This window comes from Cyclopterus lumpus, chromosome 11 (genome assembly GCF_009769545.1).
Source record: "Cyclopterus lumpus isolate fCycLum1 chromosome 11, fCycLum1.pri, whole genome shotgun sequence".
Taxonomy (NCBI): domain Eukaryota; kingdom Metazoa; phylum Chordata; class Actinopteri; order Perciformes; family Cyclopteridae; genus Cyclopterus; species Cyclopterus lumpus.
This window is the reverse complement of record NC_046976.1, coordinates 10,485,885-10,510,483: the sequence shown is the minus strand read 5'-3', so window position 1 is coordinate 10,510,483 and position 24,599 is coordinate 10,485,885. Positions and strand designations below refer to the sequence as shown.

Sequence of the window (24,599 nt, the reverse complement as noted above, 5' to 3'; positions counted from 1 at the left end):
AAATAAATATTTGATGGAGTAAAAAAGAAAGAAAGAAAAGAAGCTCAACTTTAACTTGAAACTAGAGAAACACTGTTACTCTGTGAGCCTGTTGTCTTCTGTTGCGGGCATCCCGCCAACTTATCACGTCACTGGCGCTGTGTGGTTTATGATTGCCTCCTTCCAGTAAAGAGTCCCAACCAATTTGCGGTTTAGTATTAAGAGAAAGGGAAAGGAGTTGAGTGGGTTTTTGGTGGAGGTGGGGGAATCGGGGGGTGGGGGGGTCGGCTTGGTCTAACATTAATGTAATGAAAAACTCTGAGGCCTGACGTGCATTGTTGCAGCTGTGCTTCAACGCACCTATAAAAGCGCCCCTATACCTCCGACTGCTCTCTGCTACCATATGGTAGCTGGCATTAAAGGCTCTGCAGTGGCAAGACACTAAAATTAGACTGGGCATAGAGAAAGGCGGTGAAGGAGCGGCGGAGGGAAAAAAAGAGTTGCATCTTTGATTCTACAGCCATCCCAGTGATACACTAACCATCTGGCGAGGAGAAGGGAAGGGAAGGAGGGACTGGAGGATGGATAGATGGGGAACAGTAAACAGAAACAGCAAAGGGATGAAGACAGAATGATATGGAGGGAGAACAAATGAGAAGGTGAGGCAAAGCAGAACAATATTAATACAACTACCATAAGGGAGTGATGTGAAAAAGGACACAGGGAGGACACAAAGCCCCTGTTAGTGTTGTGAACAGCCTGTAACAGCGATTCTAGTGGGACCAATGCCACATCCACTCAGGACCATAGTGGATAATAGTGGCTTGTGAATGTCAATGCAGACATGTGCAAATGCACCCATGCACACAGCGTAAAGTATGAATGGACTGTCTTGTCTTCACAAATAACATTTACCTTGCGCCCATCACTCAGACACAAACAGGTGGAGCAGGGTAGGGTGGGATGAATAGGGGATCGGGAATAGATAGAGAGGAAGAAGTAGGCAGATGGAGGGGAAAGAGAAAGGAATAAGAGAAAATGAAGAGAGAAAACAAAACAGAGTCTGTCATAGAAACAAATGAGCTTTGTGTTAAATGTCATGCCTGTCTCTGCTCTCCATCTCTCAGATGCACACTGATATTGATCTCACCTAGACCACAAAACATGATCTAAACTGCTGCTGCACAGTACATCCCTCATATAACCCCCCACAGTCCCATTTGTCATCTTTGACTACCAAAACAAATCGCACCGCCGACACCACCAGCCTTGCTCCTGCAGACACTCACAATATGGACCTATCTGACACAAACAGGCCAACTGTACAGAAATGGACACTATTTCACTTGTAGGTACACACAGAAGATCCAACCATCCCAGCCTGGAATTAATAGATGAGAACTGTGCTGGTGTGACTGCAAATGGGTGACCAGTGACAAATGGGCAGAATAAAGCCACGACTGGATGCTTAAAAGATGGCCTCTTCCTCTGGTAATATACCAGGCTAATGGCTGAACATGCTTGCTGAAAATGTGGCTTAGTTTGGATGAGAAATCGATGACAAAGAGAGCCTCAGAGAAAGTGGTGGAGGCTGAAGAGGAGCACATGAAAGGGGACGTTGAGCTCAGGTCACGGCCACGGTCATTAGGCAACAACCAAAATATTGTTCCAGTTCAAATATTGCACAGGAAAATTACAGGCTGAACAAAGTTGTAAACCTTTGGTTAAGCAGAGTGAATCTAAACGAATGAGATCAGCCTCAGTATTAACGTAAGAAGATTGCGCAAGACAAAAAAAATTAAATTATGTGAGCTACAGAATGAGAGCGACTGTATCTAGTGAAATTGCAGAGAAACGGAGGAAGAAGAAAGAAAGAAGAAGAGGTTTGGGAGAGAGAGAGGGGGGGGGGGGGGAGAAATTGCCATAAATATGAACATAAGTATGCACATCTGGATCTGGGCTGGCCCCAGATTAGGTCGATCAGTCAGGGAAGCAGGCAAACATTCTTAGTAAATACATATTCAAATATCTACCTTCAGAAAGGGTATGACAAAGGGCCGCAGAGGGAAGTTGGTGGCTTCTTGGAGCTTGGAGTGAAATTCTTCGATGGTTAGTGTGGAATTCTGGAGGAGAGAGAGAGAGACAGAAAGAAAACACATGAATCCATGTGGAAGGCATTAAGTGAAAATATGACTTATTGGTAGCTAAGCTATATCCTGGCCTGGAGTGAATGTTTCGGGTTTTGTAATAGGAAGCGTATGGGTAGGCCGCAGTGGAAAGAGCCACAGAACACAAAGACACACATCTCCTTCAATTAACAAAACAAAAACATATGCGGGAGTCACATCATCAAAAAATATGCTGGAACAATTGTGCCTTTTTAAAAAAAATAATAAATTCAGTTTTTGAACATGAGTTATTGACTCATTTAAAAAACAATTATCTCCTTATTTATGTAAAGTATTAATGTATTAAGAGCAGTACTTGTTGCTCTGATATTTCAGTCTATTTTCTATTTAGCTCAGGTCTGCTTGTTTGTTATCATGAATTGAAATAGAAAGATTTAATATTCTAAAGACAAGTGTGTTCTGTAATATGTGTCCATTAAAACAATTTCTTCATTGCAGTGTTGTACAATCTAAGTCCTTTGATTGAAGGAGCTTTGATTTGAGCCTCTCTGTATCATCACAGAGGACGTGATCTTTTTTCCCTCTCTGTTGCTTTTTCTTTGTTTCCATCACTTGGACATTTATGTGGACGCTTGCACATTAGCTTCTGTTTCATGTTTTTCGGTTGTACACATGCACATGGATGACACCCTCCTCCTTATCAATACAGTACATGAGCCTGACCCACTGTGCTACATCCTTCCATCAGTGGCATGAAACACCGCCCGGCTCTTTTCACAGACCAGATACGACCAAAGTGACTAAAACACATTATGGACCAGGGAAATGAGGACAGAGAGGGTGGAGTACATTTAGCGGGAGAGGCTATTTGTGTCTTTTCTGTGTGGTTGTATACAGGATGAGTGTCTGTTTGTTACAGTGGGAGGTCCGCTGGGTTATACGTATCAGTTTGTCAACACCAAAACAAACTCTCGCCTGGAACTCACATTAATGACAGCCGTGACACTATTTTAAACTATTCCCACGATGTAGAGCCGAGAGAAAGAGTGGAAAAGAGAGGAGGAAGAGGAGGAGCATGCACCTGGGAGAAGTATCTGCTCTATAACGAGCATAAATACAAACAAAGGGGGGGAAAAAAGGCAAAAGATTCAAGCGAGACAAAGAAAAAAACCCATAAAGAAGCAGCAGATATTATTTTTCCTCCCCACACTTTCTGTGTTATTTCCCAGACCTGAATTTTGTTACATTCAGCCTTACATCTGTTCACCCAGATTGCGTAGGGGCTGTTCTTGACAGCTAGTGAAACCTCCTGAGTCTCCCTCTCCCCCTCTCCCCAGCACACAACTAGCTAATTAACGGTGTCACTCTTTTCAATAAGGCAAGGGGAGGGACAGAGAGACGGTGAGCGAGGGAGGAAGAGAAGGAGAGAGGGAGAGAGATATATAGAGGGGGAAGGTACGTGAGCCAAAACGACACAGGAGAGGAATGTGCATATGCAGACGGTGAGAATAATAAACACAGTGAAGCCAAAAGGAGGCTATGCACTCTGAGGCTAATTAAAAAAAAATCCTCCCTCCATCTCATCCGCCTCCTCCTTTCTGCACAACAGACAATAACTATTTCTGTATTCCCCAGCTCATCAAGTCAAATCTTCTCAGATCACAAAGATGTATGGTAAATCTTTAGATTTGCACATCTGCCCTATGAAATCTTGTTTTGGATAAATGTAGTTTGATGTTTGCAAATTATAATTCAGATTTTGAATATCAACAGAGTTTATACGTGGATCTTAATTTGGGTTTGATAATGCTTTAATTTGTGCATCCTTTTAAAGCTCTAATCATCTCTTTTATTAGCTGAATAAATAAATACGGTTTTAATAACGAAAGAAACAACTCTAATGTTTTTAGGCTCTCGTTTCCCATTGGTGCATGTTGTATTTTAATTTGAATAAGTGTAATAGAATAAAATCCAAATTGGATCAGAAACATGAAGACACTCCTGGTCTGATGTTATTCTTTTTCCCAAAGGACAGCATACTGCCATTGTTTTGTGAGGCAGTGTGTCAGGCCTGGAGGCCGAGGTTAACACATCCCTGTATTTATTTTACACTTAGTAGGGGAGATTTCTGACACATAATATAATAAAAACAAACCTTGAAGAAATACCCCTGAGGTTTTTATAATCAGAGGCAAGTATTTTAAGTATGTTAAGTATTCATCGGAGTGACAACAAACCTGACACTATTTGAAATGTGTGATTCAGTAAACTTATTCCATCTGCTTCTTCAGGCATGCTGAACAAATGCTAAGAATTATTCTCAAATATCCTACGAATGGATTCACTCATTCCCGCTAACTTAAGGCCCGGTATCAATTTTCACTCCATGATCCCTTTGAACCAAAGCTTGTATACACAGAAGCCACTCACCACTAGTCCGAGCACTAATGTGCGGACCCGCTCGCCGATTTCAGGTGAGATGTCGTTGCCAAACTGCTGGAGAGTCGTGAGGAAGCGCTTGAGCTTGCTGAGCTGCCGGGCGCCGCAGGCCGGCGGCAGCTGCTGGTTGGCCAGCGAGGATGAGGATGAGGAGCTGGGACCATTGCTGTAGCTGTTTGGAGGAGACGGAGCGCCGTTGAGCGCCGTAGGGGAGTGGCTGCTGCCATTGGTTACTGTTTAAGACAAAACAAAAGTAGCGTTAAGAGAAAGACTCATCCCATCGGGTAAAGTAGCACTGTATTCACTCTTGCAAATCACCGGAAATAACCTGAAATCCCAGACTTTACCTTGAACAAACACCAACAAAGGAAACAACAAACGTCAGCTTCACTGAGACCAAACTAGTGATTTGGGATGATTTACATTCCCCTGAAAACATCCACAACCCTCAACATTTGTTTCCAATCACCGTGGCTCTTTTGATCCTTTGCGTCATCTCATAAAAAAACATATTTCTGCATTTGGAGACATGTTGCCTCTCTGCACCTCCTTCTCCCTTTCCCTCCCTCGCAGCAGTCTAAACAAGCAGGGACAGGGTGACCCCCCGCGTCCCCCCGTCGCACCAGAGCACGGGAGCAGTGTGTGTTTGTGTGTTTGTGTGTGCGTGTATGTGTTGGGGGAGTCGGTGTACAAAAGAGATGCAAGGCGGCATAAAGCTTTCTCACTAATGAGATTAGGTTTTGACTAGCTATCCACTCACTCCCCCTCTGGCTACCGTCCAAAGCCGCCACTGTAAAGAGAGGAGAGAGACGAGATACTCAAACTGCATCTGGTAACAATTAAGTCGGGTGGAAATCAAAGCATACTGCTTTGTTAAAACCTTCGGCATGCGTAATGAGAGAGCTGGGCCTTTCCTCCCTCTTTGCACGGAAGCCCCGATGTTAATTGCGGAGTGTAAGCGTTTGCAACAGAGAGAGAGAGAGACATACAGATGGATAGAGAGAGAGAGGAGGGGGGGGGAGCAAATGCTAAAGATGAAGAAAGGGAGGATAAGTGATTGAAAGAGAACAAAAATAATGCCTCTGGAGCAGAGAACCAGTACTACTAACACCGACTTGAGCACTCTGAGGGTTTTTAACTGCAAGGCCTTTGATTCTCTGATTCTAGTGCTCTTCATGCAAGTGGTTAAGTATGTACTTCTAAGTGAATACTAGGGTGTAATTTACTCGCCACAGGCTATGGGGACGTTGTGGCAAAGCTCCAAGGGTTCGGAAGCTTGGGTGTTAATGAACTTGTTAGGGGACTTGTTTGAAATGACTGCATTTTGGCAGGAAATTTTGCAATTTCAACTTGTTACGGAGGTTTGTTACTGATGGATTTTCAAGTTTTGGGATTTTAGGGTTTAAACACCAACCTATTTTTTAGGCCTCTGCTCGAAATAACATACCCAAACTAAAAAGGGTTTATCTCCTCTAACACAAGGGCTATTTGAAAAAATGTATATTGTTATAATAAAAGTAAACACTTGTTGTAGAATACTTCAGATGTGTAAATATCAGCCTATATTTTACTGGTTAAGATTAAATGAAGATGGCACACACCACAAATTAAAAAAGTTACAGGTTTGCCTTGTAAAAAACACTTGTGATGCAGCTGAAAGGTTTAAACTTCCTCAGAATCCTAGAAAACAGTATCTCTGCAAAGTTAGACTTTGAAAAAGTGAAGCAGAACAAAATTAGAGCGTTGTTAGTAAAGACAGTTTAGGCGAGGTCTCGAAAATGGGCATTTGGGCACATTGGGCACCATCTGTGCCATTGAGTCCTGTTCCAGACTATATATCTGATTTTTATATTACTAATGGGGTTCAAAACATGCAAATACAGCATAAAAAGAATACGTTTTTTCTTCATTTAATCTTCAAAAGGTAAGCAGAATTTGCGGACCGTAAAGTGATGAAGCGATATGTGTTTATGTGTTCTTTTGCTTGGATCTCGTTGATGGTTTAGTGTAGAGGGTGTAGTTTTTCCTGCTAGGACGTAGCTACGGGTCGCTAGGCCCGGAAAACGGGCAAGTGAGCTGACTTAAGGCGAATTATAAATATGATACTTGAGTTCTTAAGTATTGTGAGAGTTGTATTTGGAGCATTTAAAAACAGCTTACTAATTATTGTAGCTCATGTTGTGCTGTTTAATTTGATGTGAAACATCATTATATTATTTTGTCATTATTTTCCTGGTTTTACCTGAACCCCACCTGAAAAAGGTTTAAGCTATGCATATTGCAAATTGTCTACCCATGTATGAGCGCATGCATATTTGTTCTGTTTCAGCGTGCTGCTGTGTATATTTTCAACGGGTGACACAGTGCTATGGATTCGGCGGCATCTAGCATCTGCAAGGCTGCAGTGACTTGAGCTGCAGAGTGGAAAACCATGTGCATGCAGTTCACGTGGCAGTGCCACAGTTTTGCACTAAGTAGTTCCAGGTAATGCAGTGTCACCAGTGTGTCGGAGTAATACGGCTTCAGGTAACGTTAAAACGTGTAATGCTCTCGCTAGAGCCAGAGAATGGTTTGTCCTTTCTGGGCTACTAAGAAAACACAACAATTCACTTTCAGGTGATTATACTTCAATAAAAACATAGTTGTGAAATATCGTATTCCACTTGTGTTAAAGGTTCCCCCTGAAGTGTGACACACTGTACACTATTTTAAGTTGAAATTATACTTATGCGTCTGATGTACAGCCATCAGCCTGGAATGTATTCATGCTCAGCATCACTACAACCACCAATGTATTATATGTAGAGATGCACCAACTCTTCCAACTCTCTCAATACCGATGCCACTATACCACAACTCAGTATTGATCTAATGCTATGACAGTGCTTTCTTCTCCCAATTTTAAATGTGGATACCACACAGCATGGCACTTCGAACACAAGGCCAGGGATGCTGTGGCACGGAGAACCACGTCTGCAGTCTGCTGCAAGTACAATTTAACTGATACTAGACACAGTGAACTTCATGATGACCTTTACAAAGAAACGGTATTTAATGGGGATCAGTTACGTCACTACAAATACCAGAGACGTTTAATAAAGTCAGTATTGACACTGATACGGTACATTGAAAACTAGGTGGAAACAACCTAAAGGTTAAAATGTTAAATATGTAACAACATAACAACATAACATAATTTTGACCTTTGAAGAGCCAATTGCAATAGAGCATGTGTACCTCCGCTGCTGCACCATAACCCCTTAACCCACAACTATAAACCTGGCTTTACTCACATGTGGTGGGGGTGTAGGAGCTGTTACGGGGTGCTCCTTGCGTGCTGGGTGGGGGAGGCATGGTAGGGGGGGTCAACCTGGACTGTGTCTTGACGTCCGCAGGTGAGTCGGGCATGGTGGAGCGCTTCCCAGTGCGATCTGAGGAAGGACAAAGTGAAAGGTTGTAATACCAACAAATAACATGCTGGTGGCTCGATACAGTAAAGAAACTAAGCTCGCTGCACAACATCCCAAAAAACTGATATCAAAGTGTGGGCATAAACAGCAGCAGGATTTAATTTGATAAAAAAAAGCGCTGGCGAGGTGGACCAGACAAGACCAGTTCTGGTATTAGATGGTGTACCACATTGAATGTCTGGCCACAATGGCATGATGCAGATGCTCAGACTGTCAGAGGAGGAATGAGATGGGGAGAACGGAGAGACTCACAGACAGACACCCGAGAGAGGAGCGTAAATCTGCCGCGGGTACGGGTCTCATTCCACCACCATCTGTGCCGTCCTGCATGGCCGCTGTACAGAACGGTGACACAGTACCCTCCTCCCCCGCTAACGACTGCAGCGCTCATTACACACACGCAGACACACATACAGCCGTAATGCTTGTACCTCTGGATACATTATTCACATCTGTTCACGACCGGAACAATTAACTAATTTAAGATGACAAATTTACAACACAAACTAACGAGTTCTGAACTTGTTCTTTTACATTTGATATTCTCTTACAGAAATAACCCCACACCTGAAAATAAAACACAGCAGATACGAACAAAACAGCCGGATCATACTCACACTACTTCAAAAAGTAATTTCAAAGTTAAGACTTTATTAAAAAATAAAACATTTTCTTTGATGACATAACTATTTTCACCTATAACATGTTCCTTTGTGCTCAGCTTGCTGCCCATATCTAATGTATGAGAGCAACAACAAGACGTTACCAATGTAATGCGCTAGCTGTGAGGACTAAACCCATATTGTGCAGGATAAGCTACACACCGTCCCTCAGAAATGGCATTGGGACAGTGTCAACTGTCTCTGTGGCACATTGTGAAGGTGAGGAGATTGTAAAAAAAAAAGAGAGAGCAAAGAGGGTGAAGGAAGAGAAAAGAGAGAGAGGGGAGAGGGAGGGCTGAGGGAAGGGAGGGGAAACAAAAGTACTATCTGTGACATTGGGAATGAATAGCTGTAATCATGGAGTGGCTGCATGGGCTTCGACTCAAAGACACACACACACACACACACACACGCACACACACACACGCACACACACACACGCACACACACACACAGGCACGGTAAAGGCACACGCACAGTGTTTAATCAGGGTGGTGAGGGTGCATGTTCAGGGAACAGGGTGGTCCCTGTCACACAGATGTCTCAAGACCCTAGAGTGTGTTTTAGCATGATGAATATGCCGACTATTACTTGAATGAGAATGAGCTCCCCAGGTACCGAGTGCAAGTTAAGAAATATTGCTATTTCAGATTATCTATTCATAGAAAATATGTATGTATATGTATGTTATACTGTTTTCAAAACGAGGTCTAAATCAATGTATGCTATCCAAACTTTGTACAGATATATACTTTGTGAATATGGAACAAAATGTTATCAAAAGATACAGGATAATCTTCTCGTCACTGTCACTCTACATTATCATGCTTCGTATCGCTGGAAACTAGAACCGTCTAAGCTTTACAATGCACGGACCACCGCAGTGTAACAGACCACCGTCGATGGCTGATCCATACGGATCCCCTCATGAACCGCGGATTAATTACACAGTTTAACGTGAATCATCACAGTGTGAAATAAAGTTAGAAAGGGAATTATGACCTGTTTACAATTGCTATGAACAGCTTATAATACACCATTTAAACTACCAATGAAAAATATAATCTCATATTTCATATCATTTGAATTGTGAGTTTTTATGATGAAAAAAACCCATTATTAATTACTAAAACAAAGTAAAAGGATAATATTTAGATTTGTTGATGGTTCACACTGTCTTTAGAGCAGTTTAAATTATTTGCGGGATAGTCTGGATAGTCTGGAGCCTTGTAGACCAGCTGCTATGTTCAAACAACAATATGGATCATCAGTGATTGGCAATTAATATCAGCGGCCTTCTTTTTCTTTTGTGCTGATCCGATCTTTAATCTGATCCATTACTCCGAGTTTTATGATCCGTTACATCACTAACCTGCAGCATCTCGCATCGAAACACACAGCAGTTAAATCTATGTTCTCGTCAGAGTATTTCACAGAGGACTATGCTATTTCCGTCCAAAACAGCAGATTTGAGTGATTTAGATGTCTGCTGCAATTATAATCCATGAGAAAGCCACACAGATTGGCGCCATGTTGGCAGAAATCGAAACAATATTTTCGCTTTCAGACGATTTCTTGCCCCACTTGATACAGTCACCAGATGGCAACACACACTAACAATATACATCATTGTCTTTGTCTCATCCATAAGAATATATGGATACTTCATAAAACACTGTGGGCCTTTGCAGTCTACATTTATCTGCCTGTATAGCACGAATCTCTTCTGTCATATGAATATTGATCTTTATCGTAGCATTTATAACTAGTTCAATGTTTTGGGGAGATTAATGTTATTGCTAACATGGATATAAGGAAATAAATAGTGTTTAGTGTTTTGCCAAAACACTGAGATATAGGTACTATATCTTTAAAAATTGTACGATAAATGTTGTATTTTATTGCATTTTCATCAAGTTGCAAATTAAATAAAAGAGTAGGAGAAGACTTTCAGTTGCATCACTGTCTATTGCAGTGGTTCTCACATGGCGGTACGTGAAGGCACAATTTAAATTAGCATCCATTCAAAATTCCTTGAAAAATTGTTATTTAATAAATATTCAATAAAATATAAAGTGTAAGTTCATAAACTGAATTGTATATAATCCATATTAAATCAGACACTGATGGCACAGCGCTGTGTATTACATCTTTTTTTTAACCAAAAATGCTTCTCGCTGGTTAGAGGGTACTCGGCTGAAAAGGAGGTAAAAAGGATGAGAACCACTGCTCTATTGGATCTTAATTGTAATGGTGACATTACCTCTGAAATTAAGACGTTATGCTAGGCAAGGTAAAACACTTATAATTGTCCTTCATAGCTTCTCCATTTTCTCTGAAATGTATTTCAGTTTGTTTATAATGGATTCCTATTCCTTAGCTTCCTACCTTTCAAAGGAGACCAGATATATGCATACAAGCCCTATGGTGGAGGAGTGATTTTCAATTCATTTTGGGTACGTTATTATAGGAGTTGTTTTCCAAGGAAATGGGGCGAGGGGTTAGGAGGTTAATCTTATATTTAACATGTAACTTTGCATATTCTTCTTTCAGTGTTTGTGTGTAAATACAGTACATACAACATGAATGTTAGTGTTCCTCTGCACCCATAGTGTTACGTTGAGGTGAAATGGAAACGAAATACTGAGAGACAGACAGGATAGCCTAAGCCTGTTAGCTAGTGCCAAGCCTCCGTTACACTCTGGCTCACTGCTGCCGAAGTGCACTGTGACTAAGTATTTTAGTCACGCTAGCTCAGCTCTAGCAGGCCGGCAAGTGAGAGATGGAGATGTCACTGAAATTGTAAATAGAAAGGGCTCCATAGCTCCATTTCAAATAAATAGAGGGGAAGGGATGTAAATGAATGAAACAATCACAATAATATTCAAATGATTAGTGGCCTGTTCAGGAGCAGTAATGAGTTGCTTCTTTAAGCTTTAAAGGTTTACTGAGAAGAACTGTGACATACACGAATCCAACGAGAGCCTTTAAATCCACACCAGCCTCCAGAAGTTATACTGCTCGTCATTTCCAATTGCACTGAAAGGATTTGAACTAGCTTACTGAACGAGGCTGTGGAGCGCCCAGCAATATGTGGTTATCAAGATTATCCGTTGTTTTTAAACGTTCTCGAGGAGCTTCCAAAGATCCTCAAGGCAAACTGATGCCATCCCATGCAGTCCGACAAAGGACAGGAAAGGACGGGTCCAGCATCCTCATCCCCAGACAGCTCACACATCTACCAACCAGCCACACATGACTGTCCCTCAGTGACCATGCACACTCCATGCTGTCCTCAGGGACAACTGCTGAAGTCACTGGGAAGGTTGGATTTCTCCCAGCACACTGGCACAGAGACTTTTAGATGATCAGATCAAGAACCAGATCAAGAACCAGAGCACAACAGATATCAAGCCTGAAACCTTCCAGGGTTACTTACTGGAATAGATACAGATTCAGCTGAATCTTACACATTTTAACTCATCTTATTTGATTATACTGCAAAAAATTAAAAAATATTAAGTAATTCATCGACTCGTACTATAACACAGCAAGTAAAAACAAAGTTTAGCTTGTTTTGTTTTTCTTATGAAGCAAAATGGGACCACCAGCATGTGTCGTTAAATGGAAATAAATTGAACAAAGGAGGATTTTATTAAAATGAAGCTAAAAGAGGATACATTGCAGAGAGCAGCATGAATAGATGCAGCACAGAGATTAGTGGGAAAAAAGCAGAGTGAAAAGCAAGGAATAGAAGACTGGAGGTCACACACACACAACCTCTCTCTCCATTCTACCGACTTAGCCAGACTGAGAAAGGTTTACTACTCTAATTTCACCACAGTAAAAAAAGTCTGGACCTGACTATTTATTTTATAAACTCAGGATATAGTAGTGTAGCGAGTGGAAACATATAGTCTTACCTCTGGCTGCCAGCTATCATATCCGGTGTGCCTGCCTAAAATATGATCTATGAAAATACAAGGTCGTTAAAAAAAGACGGCCGGGTGACAGGACCCAAGGTAATTCATCATTTTCCAGTCAAACACAAAACCTAACATGTATAATGAGTCCACGTGAAATAGAAAGAAGTTACCATTTAACACATGGTTGTACTTATCCTGTTTCACTGAATCTTTGAGCTCATGCTTTCCATGGTTCGGTGTATTGGCTTTTCTAATTGTGTGGTAATTCTTTGGCCCAGTTCACATCGATCTATTGTTAGATAGTAGGACGTCCAATTAGGATCCATCATCTTATAATTACCCTAATCTTTGTGACTAGATAGATGGATAATGTATGGATTTCAAAGCAGATATTGACCTCCAGTGCAAAGCATAGCATATAAATCTTTTTGTTAATTTACATTAATGTGGGGTCTTTTAATAGAGGACCGGGACATTATTCTTTGAGGTTATACTCATATAGAAGGAACAGAAAAGCGCTTTTCTTAACATTAAAAATGTGTTCACAGTAAAAACTTAAATAGGAGGCACAATATAAAATACATAGAGAGAATTCACCTGAACTCCTGCATGGCCCTGCGGGTCTGTTGCAGTATGAAAAGATGAGTTTAGGCACAGCCTTGTAATTGGGGATTAGCATCGAGGTCAGTGTTGTGATTTGATGGCAGTAGTCGGGTGAAGATGAGTGGAACATAAACCATGGAAACATTTGAAACTCTGCAGTCCCTCGGGAGAAGAAGATGAAAGATAAGGAATGAATTAGTGTGAACTTTGTGTACACCGCAAATACATGCATGCATCCAGGCAATATCTCTCTCTCTCTCTCTTCCGGATACAGTCCCCCTCCCCCAACACACACACGCACATGCACACGCACGCACACACACACACACACACATACACACGCACACACACACACCTTTGTACAAACAGCGGCTTCTCTGTTTCTGATTTGATTGAGAGCCCTGCAAAGCAGTATAAAATCAATGTCTTCATACTAACCAACAAGGGCTGCACCCAACCATTCACTCTGCACTCATATGCTACTTCAATCAATAGCAATACTCCCTCCACAAGGTAATTTTCACATTCAAAAATACAAATAAATCTTACAGCTGAGACATGTTTTTGATAACAGCTCATGGCATGTATATTGTAGAATACCGAAATACCTGTGCAGACAGCAGTCAGACATGCCCTCAGTTTACTACAGCAATAGAGCAAGGCTGAACAATAGCAAGTGCTCGCTAACTCATACATAATTTAATTCAAAAAGCACCACCTGAACACGCAACCTTAAACAACCTTGAAAACAAAGTCTCCTTCGGCCTCATACATCTGTTAAAAGTTAATGGCTGAACTTAATGCACATCTATTGTTCATTTATTAGCCAGTTGCATATTGCAGGCGAAGCAGCAGATCTGTGGCCGGCCGGTGGATGGTAAGACTGGATTGTATTGATGTGCCGAGCTTTAATGGAACGGGGCGATGAGTGCTTTGACTTTGCCTAACTCACTTTACGACTTCTCAGAAGTGCTGTTGTCCAGGAATTAATGGATTGAAGAGGATGAGGACGGTTGTGGAAGAGGCAGCAATTATCTATAAAAGAACAGAAGAGCCTCTCAAATGTGTGTTGATTCACTCGTGCACTCTATGAAGGCAGAGGTGCCAAACCTATTGATGATCATGCTTATGGATCACAGAGATTAATGTCTCACAACAGCCACTTGCTACGTGGTTTTATCTAGAGCATCATAAAAAAGCTCTTAGCGCAAATATTTGCAGGATGGGTGGGTGGCCTGAATGAGACTCAGACCTATGAGAAAATCAAGCCTTTAGTGAAGCCTCATTACATCTATTTGGTATTTTGTTACACTGCATTACACTGATATCTGACAGACAAGGTTCTATTTGCTTTGTCTACATACAGCCTGGATTACACTGATGGCAGAAGTGCCGTCTTTTGGTATAAACCCCTGTTGCATTGTCAGAGATGTCTTTGAGCTGTGAGAAGTTCAATCAAAGGCTGAGCTTCCTTTTTTAAATTGTTTCGGTTTAATAGTTTTTAGATGCCTCAAGGGGTGATAAGTCTCTGTATTCCACAAAAAAGTATAAAACAAAATGTTGTAACTGAAATGGGTGTTTTTTTTGTCAAATGTGTTAATCATCTTGCAATCCCTCAGCCGCAGGTTGGTAATTACCTTTTTAAGCTTTACTGCACACTTAGTTATAGTTTGAGAATAAAATGTTAACACGTTAACCGCCCTCACATCTCTCTGAACAGCTCTCACTGTTGAAATAACTAAGCACAAGTTGAACTACTCTTGAAACTTCTTTAATCTCTTTACAATCCATCCCTCTGATTCACAGACCGATCCTAGAAAAGAGGCAGAACCCTGGACAACCACCTGCCACTCATATGGATGTCTTCACACTTACATCACCCGTTTGCATCGTCCATGATTTCATGATCCTCAATGTTTGCAAAAATCCCTCTTTCTTTCTTTCTTCGCTTTTCTCCCTCGTACCGTCTTTCAGCCGAGCTCAAAGAAAGGAGATTTTATCGCCCCACTGACTCGGGATACGCGCCTTCTCTAAGGTTACATGCAACTTACATCACTCGCCTAAAACAAGGTTGTTGCAGTGAAGTATATCTAGAAGGAACGCGGTCCCTGAGAAACAGTTCAATACACTACAGAGAGGACTTTGCTAGTCCAACTCAGGGCAAAAAAATACAACGTTAGATCATTTCATCATCACAAACAAAGCTGTGAGGTCATTTCATATTTAAATCAAGTCGCCAAGTGGGAACAACATCTCCTAACCTTCATGTTTTAGATTACACAGAGGCTACAACGACTTCAAAGTCTATCATCGGGAGACAAACAATCTCCATTATACACTCCATGAGCTGCTGCTGTGTGTGCGGGTTTTTACGTGACCGTATGTGAACGCTGTGATCGTACAGTTGGAGGCTCATAAAATGATGTAATAACAGTGGCAGTAATATGCCACTCGAGAACACTTCACACAGGCAAATCCCAGTCTTCAAAACAACAATGGCTTTCAATCACGCTGCGTGAATGTTCGAGAGTTGGCGGCTGTGACATAAACAATTTATGGTGCACTGGTGCCTGTGCAAGCACAATATTGTATAAGTCAGACATATATATATATATATCATCAATAAGAAGTTAAATTGAAAAATGCATAAAGACTGACCCATTATGCCCTGCACAAGCACACGCATCATATGATCGAGACATAATACCTTCAGCGCACACGTGGATATGTGAGGTGTTGAAGTGAAAACCGTGAGGCAACGAAGCCACAGGAAGCCTGTGAATGGAGCACTAATGTCCACAACGTGCCAATGTCTGTGCAAAATGGTGCCTCCGGGTGTGTTAAACCCACACACACACACACATACTCAGCGCACAATAATGTGTGAAGAGAGGGAGTGGGACAGATAGGTAATGGAATAGATGAAGCGATACCGAGATGGCTTGATAGTGGCTTGTGGTGATTGCGCTGTGTGCTGTGTACAGATGTGGAGAGAGGGAGCAGGGGGGACACCCACAAGGGAGAAATAAAGGAAGAGAGAATGAGACGACGGACGTGTTAAAAGAACACAGTCGAGGGACAGGTGGGGCGATTGAGATTCAGACGGAGTATGCAGAGAAACGAGTAATCTATCGGTATGCAAGCGTAGTCACCGCTCTTCTTTTTCCATCATCTCTCTCCTCTAGTCCATGCACTCATGCACACACAAACACGCACGGACGCACACACACACACGCACACACACACACACACACACACACACACACATGCACCCACACAGAGTCATCGGGCGCTAGATGCAGGAGCAGTATGCAGAGCATGTCCCATCAAACTCCACCCGCTTGTCAAGAAGATGTATGGTTGCAACGCCTTACCACAAGCCCACAAACACACAAATACATACAATGACACACAGCTGCAAGGACACATGAACCAATTGCAAGCAAAACAACACAACACAACTCTCTCTCTCTCTCTCTCATACACACAGGTCGGATTTCATTTATTTCCCTCCCCAGCAAATGAGGGATACAGAGGAGAGCAGTACCGCTATCAGTGTGTCCCTCCATCTCTCTCTCATTTCCTCCATGTTGGTCCCTCGTTCCCTCGTTCCCTCGTTCCCACTGCGAACACTCACTAGTGACATTCCTCCTGAAAGCTCCTGTTGACTGGTGGCTTCTCCTCATCTCCCATCAACATTAAATGATGGATGGATTTTGGTCACAGTGTGATATAGCTTCCCCTTGCCAGTAATATCAGTTACTATTTAAGAAACCAGCATAATAGCTGTCACTCATCATGCATTCGATGCAAATTAGACGTCAACATTGGCCTATTAATCTGCGCCAATGGGACGTTTTACAAACCACATTTTTATTGACAGAACTGTGCTCCAATAATGCACAGCTTTCACCAGCAACTAGGAAGGTGCATCATTGTTTTGAATAGTAAAACGGTGATGCACCTAAAAATATAAAACCTAAAATATATTTTAATGAAAGTTAACTTTATATAAGATAGCTTTACTCAGCCTTTTCTTGCTCTAAATGACCGTTACTATATCGGCCTTTAAAAAGTTGCCCTCTTATACTAACAGCTTTCTTTTACACATTACTCCATGGGATCAACACGTTGCGCAACTAGTTGTCAGGTAAAGTTCATCTCTATCACACCTCAAACACTCATGCTGGGCCTTCTCTTTCCTTTTAAACTCATTTAGCTCTTATAGCTGGTAAAATATTGTTTGCCATTTTTTATTTATGTAGCCGTGATAGTGCTGATATAGACAGTCATTTGTCATTTGCTTATTTCTCCTGAATGATGGAGCAATTTAATTGGATCCACTTCTCTCAACCCCCGTCATATTGTAGACATATGTTACTTCAGGCTAACAAGGTAAGACTTTCTCCTTGAGACCAGCAAATACAGGAGGAATGAAGGTCATGAAAAAAAGGACCGTAACTTTGTAATAATCTCTATGTTTTAAACAATGTGGTATAACAACTACTGGTATAAGAATACAACTCACAAGAATTAATGAATATATTCAAAGAATATGCAGTATTTAGAATGAGTTGTTTTCCTCCTTTATCATTAAGCCTAAAGCTTTCAATTTAAAAGGTAATTAAAAATTTTAATTTCAGCTAATGGTGACACTATCTTGCCCTAATGTCACAAATAGGAAACTGTAAGTCCGCTTTAGAGGGAAGAAGTAATGGTACAATATAGCAGCAAAGCTCTGCAAACAGACCTGCTCCTGATCAGTGTTCACAGACCTTAGCATTTCCCACCATATCTGTATTTTTCTCTCAGCATAACATCATGTGTTTATACTTTGTCAAGCCAGAAAAGACGTAAGGAGATTTCTCAATTGCACACAAAGGTCTGAACACCATCTGTTTCATCACACAAACATCAACACGCACACGCGTGCACATAGGCACAAAAATACATAAACTAAACACACCAATCCTGCGAAACACCTCCGACTACACACACACACACAAACACAGCACAAACTGGACGATAAAACATATGTGGCGCATAACATTGGAAGTCCTTTGCTTCTTTGAAAAAAAAATAGATTTATAGGAATGTCTGTTTTGCCCATCTGTTAAAATAAAGAGAGAGAGAGAGAGAGAGAGAGAGAGAGAGAGAGAGAGAGAGAGCGAGGGGAAGCAAGTGTTAAGGAACAATAAAAATGATTCACAGTGCCTGCAACGCGTCTTCACAAATCGAACCAATTTATGCCACATCTTGTTGCCAGGCAAAATTACGGGGTCTTGTAGAAAAAAAGAAAAAAAGGGCAGGCAGTGGAATGGGTGGTGGAAAAAATACAGAGAGAGGGTGGAGGGAAAGAATTGGGTCCGAGAGAGGTAAAGGTAAAGAAAACAGCGGGACAGAGAGCAAACGCTTACCATCATAATAGAAATAACTAAACTAGAAACAGCAGACATTCTTCCACAGCCAAGTGGGGCTCAACATATTTAAAAGACTCTATCAAAAGCTTTGTTTATTTATATAAAGCTGGTCTGTCATTACCATGAACAACATGATGTTAAAATAATGATACAAATGTAGCTTTTTGGGGGAAAACAGAGTGATATAAATCAGATGTAAGCCTTGGGGAGCTAACTGGCCATTTGATGGAAGCCAGCCTATTGGTTACTGCTCTCTGTGTACAGTTTGGTTCATTTCTGATGCCATGCTGACACAAGGCCAACTGAACCCAAATGGATCTGGGAGTTTTCCCAGGCAAGACTCTACGCCAGCAGAGAAGGACTCACACAAAACACTCCGACACATCCTAATGCCGACGACACACTCTCCCTGAGCTTCAAGCACAGATGCGGTCGGTTACCTTTCATTCCTTTGTGATATAGTGAATACACATGTTGTGTAGCTAGAGGATTAATATTGTTGCAGCATATATACGGTAACACTATTTATAGGACACAACCAAAACCTCACTATGGGAATCTCAATGTAGACTCTTTGTGGGTCTATTTACACAAAGCCTTTTCTGCTGTTAGTGCTGAGGAAACGCACAATAACATGTGCACAACCACTCTATGACACAAGCACAATTTAAAATCACTGATGCGCCCACTCCATTTTTAAACACAAACACAAACACACACACACACACAAACAAGTAGCAATTTTTTATCTTTTCTGCTGTTATATCTCCTTACGCTACATGGAACCACCTCTCTGCAGCCAATGTGAATCTGTGCGTGTGTGTCGACGCTAAAAGGAATCATATCCCTGACTTCAGGAGCACAATCAATTTTCAACAGACAGTACAATCCCTCCTGTTTTACATGACAGTTATCTTTTACTATGTGGAGAGACACAGCGGGAGCGGATGGATGGATGAAGGCGTGGAAGGATTGAGTGATATACAATGCAGGCTAAATGAGAGTGCAGTTCCGAAGTTAGGAAAACAGACAGGAATGACGGGGTAAAAAAGATGTGGAAAGATAGAGAGATGGAAGAGATATATATAGGAAAAGGGAGGTGAGGATAGTGAAGACAGAGACTGGAAACTAGAGATAACATGAAGCGCCTATGAGAGACAGATGGGGAAATCAAATGCGAGAGGCAGAGGACGAGCTAACAGTGAAGGAGGGAGGGTTCCTTGGTGGGGTGGGGGGGTGGGGACCAGCCTGTCTGCCTGGTGTTTTCAAAATATCACATGACGGCTGCCATGTGTTGGAAATTACTGCCGGTTAACTATCTTCCCCAAAAGCGCTCCGAAAAAATATGTCTGCAATTCATGAAATGTGTTCCAGGGCTCTGCTAAGTAGAACCAGATTTACGAAAAGATTAAAAAAAAAAAAAAACCTTTACCCCTCAACGCCCCTTCTCTGAGAGCCACTACTCACTTTTCTCTTTGCGCTCCCTCTCCCCCTCCCTCTCCCCCTCCCTCCTTTCCCCTGCAGGAGAAGATGTATAAAAAAGGGGTTTGAGTCACATCTGGTGAGCAGGGAGCCAGAGTGGTGGTTGGTGTGACCTCGCATCAGGGCATTTCCAGGCTTACATAGTATGTCTTTGTGTGTGCGGTTGTCCCTGAGTGTTTGTGTGTGATATGGCGACCATGATTTGCTAATGGCTCTGAGTGGCTGAGAGTAAAGTACGTCTGGAGGGGGAGGCAGCTGAGGGATGGCCTCTACATGCACACACACACACACACACACACACACACACATATTCGCACAGTAGCACCACAACCATTCCAGCTCAGCGATGTGTCTTTGTCTCCTTGATCTAACCATTACGCACGTTCTCCTCGGCTCGCTCCTCCTCATCGTTTCACCTGTTGCTGTCTCACCTCTCTGTCACTGACAAGCAAGAAGAGAGGGTCCTAAAATGGGCAAGAGTACCAGTTCACAATGAAGCGTTGACACACACTGACCTCTGGAACGTCAGTGACAGTTAACCACAAAGTTGCTGCCTGGATTCAGGATATTCTGTGTGTTTTATACAATAAATGTGTGCGATATGTACCGCACATTGAACTAATTATTTGGGAGTTTAAGTTTTTAAATAAAAATTCATCTGTATTTGATTTCAATATTTTAAAAAATTCCAATTAAGGAGTTGCTGCTCAAATGCAGTAATTTGACCACTTATGTCTTTCTGCTGCTTTGAGACACTCAATCAGCAGCTCTCTAATTTGTCTCTTCACAAAAGCACTTTGAGAGCCATCCTCTCTGCAACACGACGCCCTTCCCTGTAAAATGCAATGAACAGCACCTTATTTTTTTCCACTAAATAAGTCAAGAATTAAAACATAAAAGCAACAAACTGATCGGCACCTTTTTAATACAGGTATTTTAATGGAATTTGGTATAAATGGAAATGAATTAGCCTCAAATTTAGGGTATGATACAGTACATTCTACAAATGCCATATGGAAATGTAATATTTCATGAACACACATGATCAAGTATAAAATCATTTTCACCTTAATTTAGATAATAAACATATACTCCATCAGGGATAATACCATGATTTATCTGAGTTGCGTGGGCAGTATCAGTTATTTTTCTTGTCTACTGGCAGTTGCCAAAATCTTACAAAACAGTAAAACTACATGAAAGTTAATTCAGCACTGTGGGACATGTATTGCAGTCTTCGTTCTGCAGGAGGCACTTCGGATCACTGTCCCCCCCCCCCCCCCCCCCACTGTTCATCAAACAACTTTTTAACCAGCACAAATCTGAACTCACCACACCCACCACCGACACTAATAGCATCATCACGACAATCCCATTGTTTAGTTTTTCTGCAGCATAAACACACACATACACACACACACACACACACACACACAAACACACACATACACACAGAGACTCACAAACACACAGCCTAACCGCTCTCCAGTGCTACAGATGGATGCCACCACTCTCTCTGGAGCGTTGCCAGCACTAGCTGAACAGCTTGCCTGGCACAGGGCTCGGCGTGTGTCTATGTGTGTGCCTGCAGAAACAGTAGCGAAATAGCCCAGCACAGATGGGTGGCCAAAATGTCCCCCCACCCACCCACATTGCCACACACAAAAAAAGAATGCTCACACACACACGCACGTGCACACACATATGCTCCAGAATAGAGACAACACACATGCAGACAGACACACACAGTGTCTTGGTTCTGCTTAAGTGTTCCCGACCTGGCACACGCTGCCGCTTGCACAGCTGCTTCCTCAGAGGCACACACACTTATAGACTCACTCACACACAGTGCACACACAGCGGAGGATTGCAGTTACACACACATACATCTGTGCTTAGTTTACACTTCCTGTTTAAGGCATGGGAAGTATAATGTCCACACTCCCAACACACACACACACACACACACACACACACACACACACAGACACCACAACCAGCCCACACACAGGCAGACATATGCATGCCTTTGCATCTGCCACACACACACACACACACGCACACACACACATACACACACGCATACACACACACACACAAACACACACACACACACACACACACACACACACACACACACACACTAACACACACTAATGCATTGCTTTACCCTCGATAGCTATTCAAGCTTGTATGTATGTGCTTGTTTTGCTCAACACACAAGTGAAAACATCAAGGCATTCACTTGGAAAGCCGCCAGTGCTGGCAACCTGCCAGTAGAGGCCTATAGATCAGTATGATCATAGGAGTGTGTTAAGACACTTCATTGTTTAATGATTTGACAATGAAATTAAGACATGAAAGCTCTTGCTGGAACAATAGAATCAACAGAATGTAATTACAATGCAGCTGTGTGGAGTTAAAGCTGCTGTAATGCTCAAGGTGTGATGTGAATCCTTGTGACAGGCAATCTGATGTTTCTTCATGCTTTGACTGTGTTTTTTCATTAGATGCAGCTGATTAAAAAAATGCTGCCTGTGGACCACACATTCTTCATCTTCATTTGGGGTGAAAGGGTGCTCTCTTAGGATCAAACAAAGGCACAGAAACTTTAACAACTGAATAAGTCACTTGGTAGACAGCCTGCCAGTCAGTCAATGAGCTCAGGCGGCTGGCAGCAGGTACCCTCGCCTCGGTACATAGGGGAGAGCCTGGTGGCTGGCAGTGCCAACTGTGCACTGGGTAGCTGTGCCAACTCTGCCAGCCTTGCAGTGTCTGTTTGCCAGTGCCATCTGGGAAGAGCAGCTCTGCACATATACAGCACCTCAGCTCAGCTCCGAGGGCACAGACACACACACACATGCATGGATACACACAAGGGCAGAAATGCACTCCGCATACATGAAGTATGCACACACATATGCATGGCATGAACACACAGGGAACGGCACGCGCGCACAGCCGGCCGCTGACAGCTCACCATCTGCGCACTGCCTCCGACTTCTCCCTCTGCTTCGTTTTCTGCCCTTGTTTTTGCTTTTATGAACTCTCGCTCCCTTCCTCGCATTCTCCCATCATGTTTCATCTTATCGGAGGAATTTCCAAGCCGCAGATTTCTGCGTTATGTCATCACGGCCACCTGTGCATTGACGCTCCACATGTATTTTTTATATCATGTGCATGCACAATTAAGATGTGTCATTATATGACAGATCTTTTTCAGGTGAACTAGAAATTGAACAAGACAGGAAGCGTCCGCAGAGACTCTCAACTTCCTTTCCTCCCTATCAGATGTACAGATGAGATCAGAGACCTAAGAGGTGTCCTTAAGTGGTTCTGTTATACTGAAACACATGTGTGCATGCGGGCATATAAAGCCTGGAATACATCACACAAGACTAATGAAAACCATAAGGGAAGATGTATAAAAATTTAACAAAAGGAGTGAATGTACTGTGGAATATCCCTCCATCTCAGTCATATTACCAGTGTTCCTCTTCAGAGAAGATGAGAACAAAAGAGCAACAAATCAATGTAGAGAGAGAAATGTAGAGAGAGAGAGTCGAGAGGAGAGGAGAGGGCGAATAAAAAAAGAGGAGAAGAAAAGAGGCAAGGTACGGTAATATGAGTTCAGAACCTTGGAATTCACATCAAAGAAAAGCTAAAACAGGTCACTGTCTTTACCAGAGTTATGCCTTGGGTGAAGCTCTCCGTCATATGTTTCTCATTTAAATCCTCTGAACCACCGTTTGCAAACGAAGGCCAAGGAGAGACACAAGCACTACACGCGTATACCCCTTTTGTTTTTCTTCAGCTCGAGTATGTTCACGTATGATTTAGCTCATTTGCTGAGCTGAAATTGTTTTTACTTTGTCCAGATGCTTTTTCCATTTATCTTTATGCCAACATCACAGTTTAACAGCGTGGTTTTTGGAACGGTGCCAAGCGTTCCCTTTTCTCCTCGACACAACAGCTGTAATATTTTCAATCACAAATCTCCCCTCTGTTCCTATTCTTCGCTCCGTTGAGTTATTTCCCTCTCACTGGCTGCCACTACCTGCAATAACTGATTGTTCCCTCGACCTCCTCCTCCTCACCCCCATCTCCCTGGCCACTGCATAACACCGTCAGAAAGATCTACTATCCCACTCCTATTATTCTTACTCTTTCTCACCCTCCATTCTCATTCAGTCGCCCACCTCCCCCTGCGTTCTCTTTCCCACTACGACACATCTTCGCCACTCATCCTCCGCTATGTCCGTATGCCTCTCCACCCCTCTTTCCATCCAGCCCCCCCAAAAGCACCACATGCTCGGGCAGCGGCAGAAGAAGTAGCCTCATTACAAACAAGGAAAATCCATTTGGATCAGCCTGCTGCTTCTCTGGCCCCCTCTGAACTCTCCTGAGAAGAAATGCCCCACATCTCTCCTCTTTCCAGCCCTCTTTTTCTGTTCTCTCCCTCTTGGGTTTCCCTTCTTTATGCCGTAAT

At 42.4% G+C, this 24,599-nt stretch overlaps 1 protein-coding gene across 1 annotated transcript in view; it reads right to left on the bottom strand.

Moving 5' to 3' along the window:
• The window catches only part of runx1t1 (RUNX1 partner transcriptional co-repressor 1), a 56,235-nt gene that overhangs the window by 13,814 nt on the left and 17,822 nt on the right, over positions 1-24,599 (bottom strand). The window contains exons 2-4 of the mRNA XM_034545030.1: positions 7,841-7,978; positions 4,539-4,780; positions 2,013-2,102 (exon numbers count right to left, since the gene is read on the bottom strand). Coding sequence (XP_034400921.1) covers positions 2,013-2,102; positions 4,539-4,780; positions 7,841-7,978 — 470 coding nt within the window. The remainder of the gene's footprint in view (positions 1-2,012; positions 2,103-4,538; positions 4,781-7,840; positions 7,979-24,599) is intronic.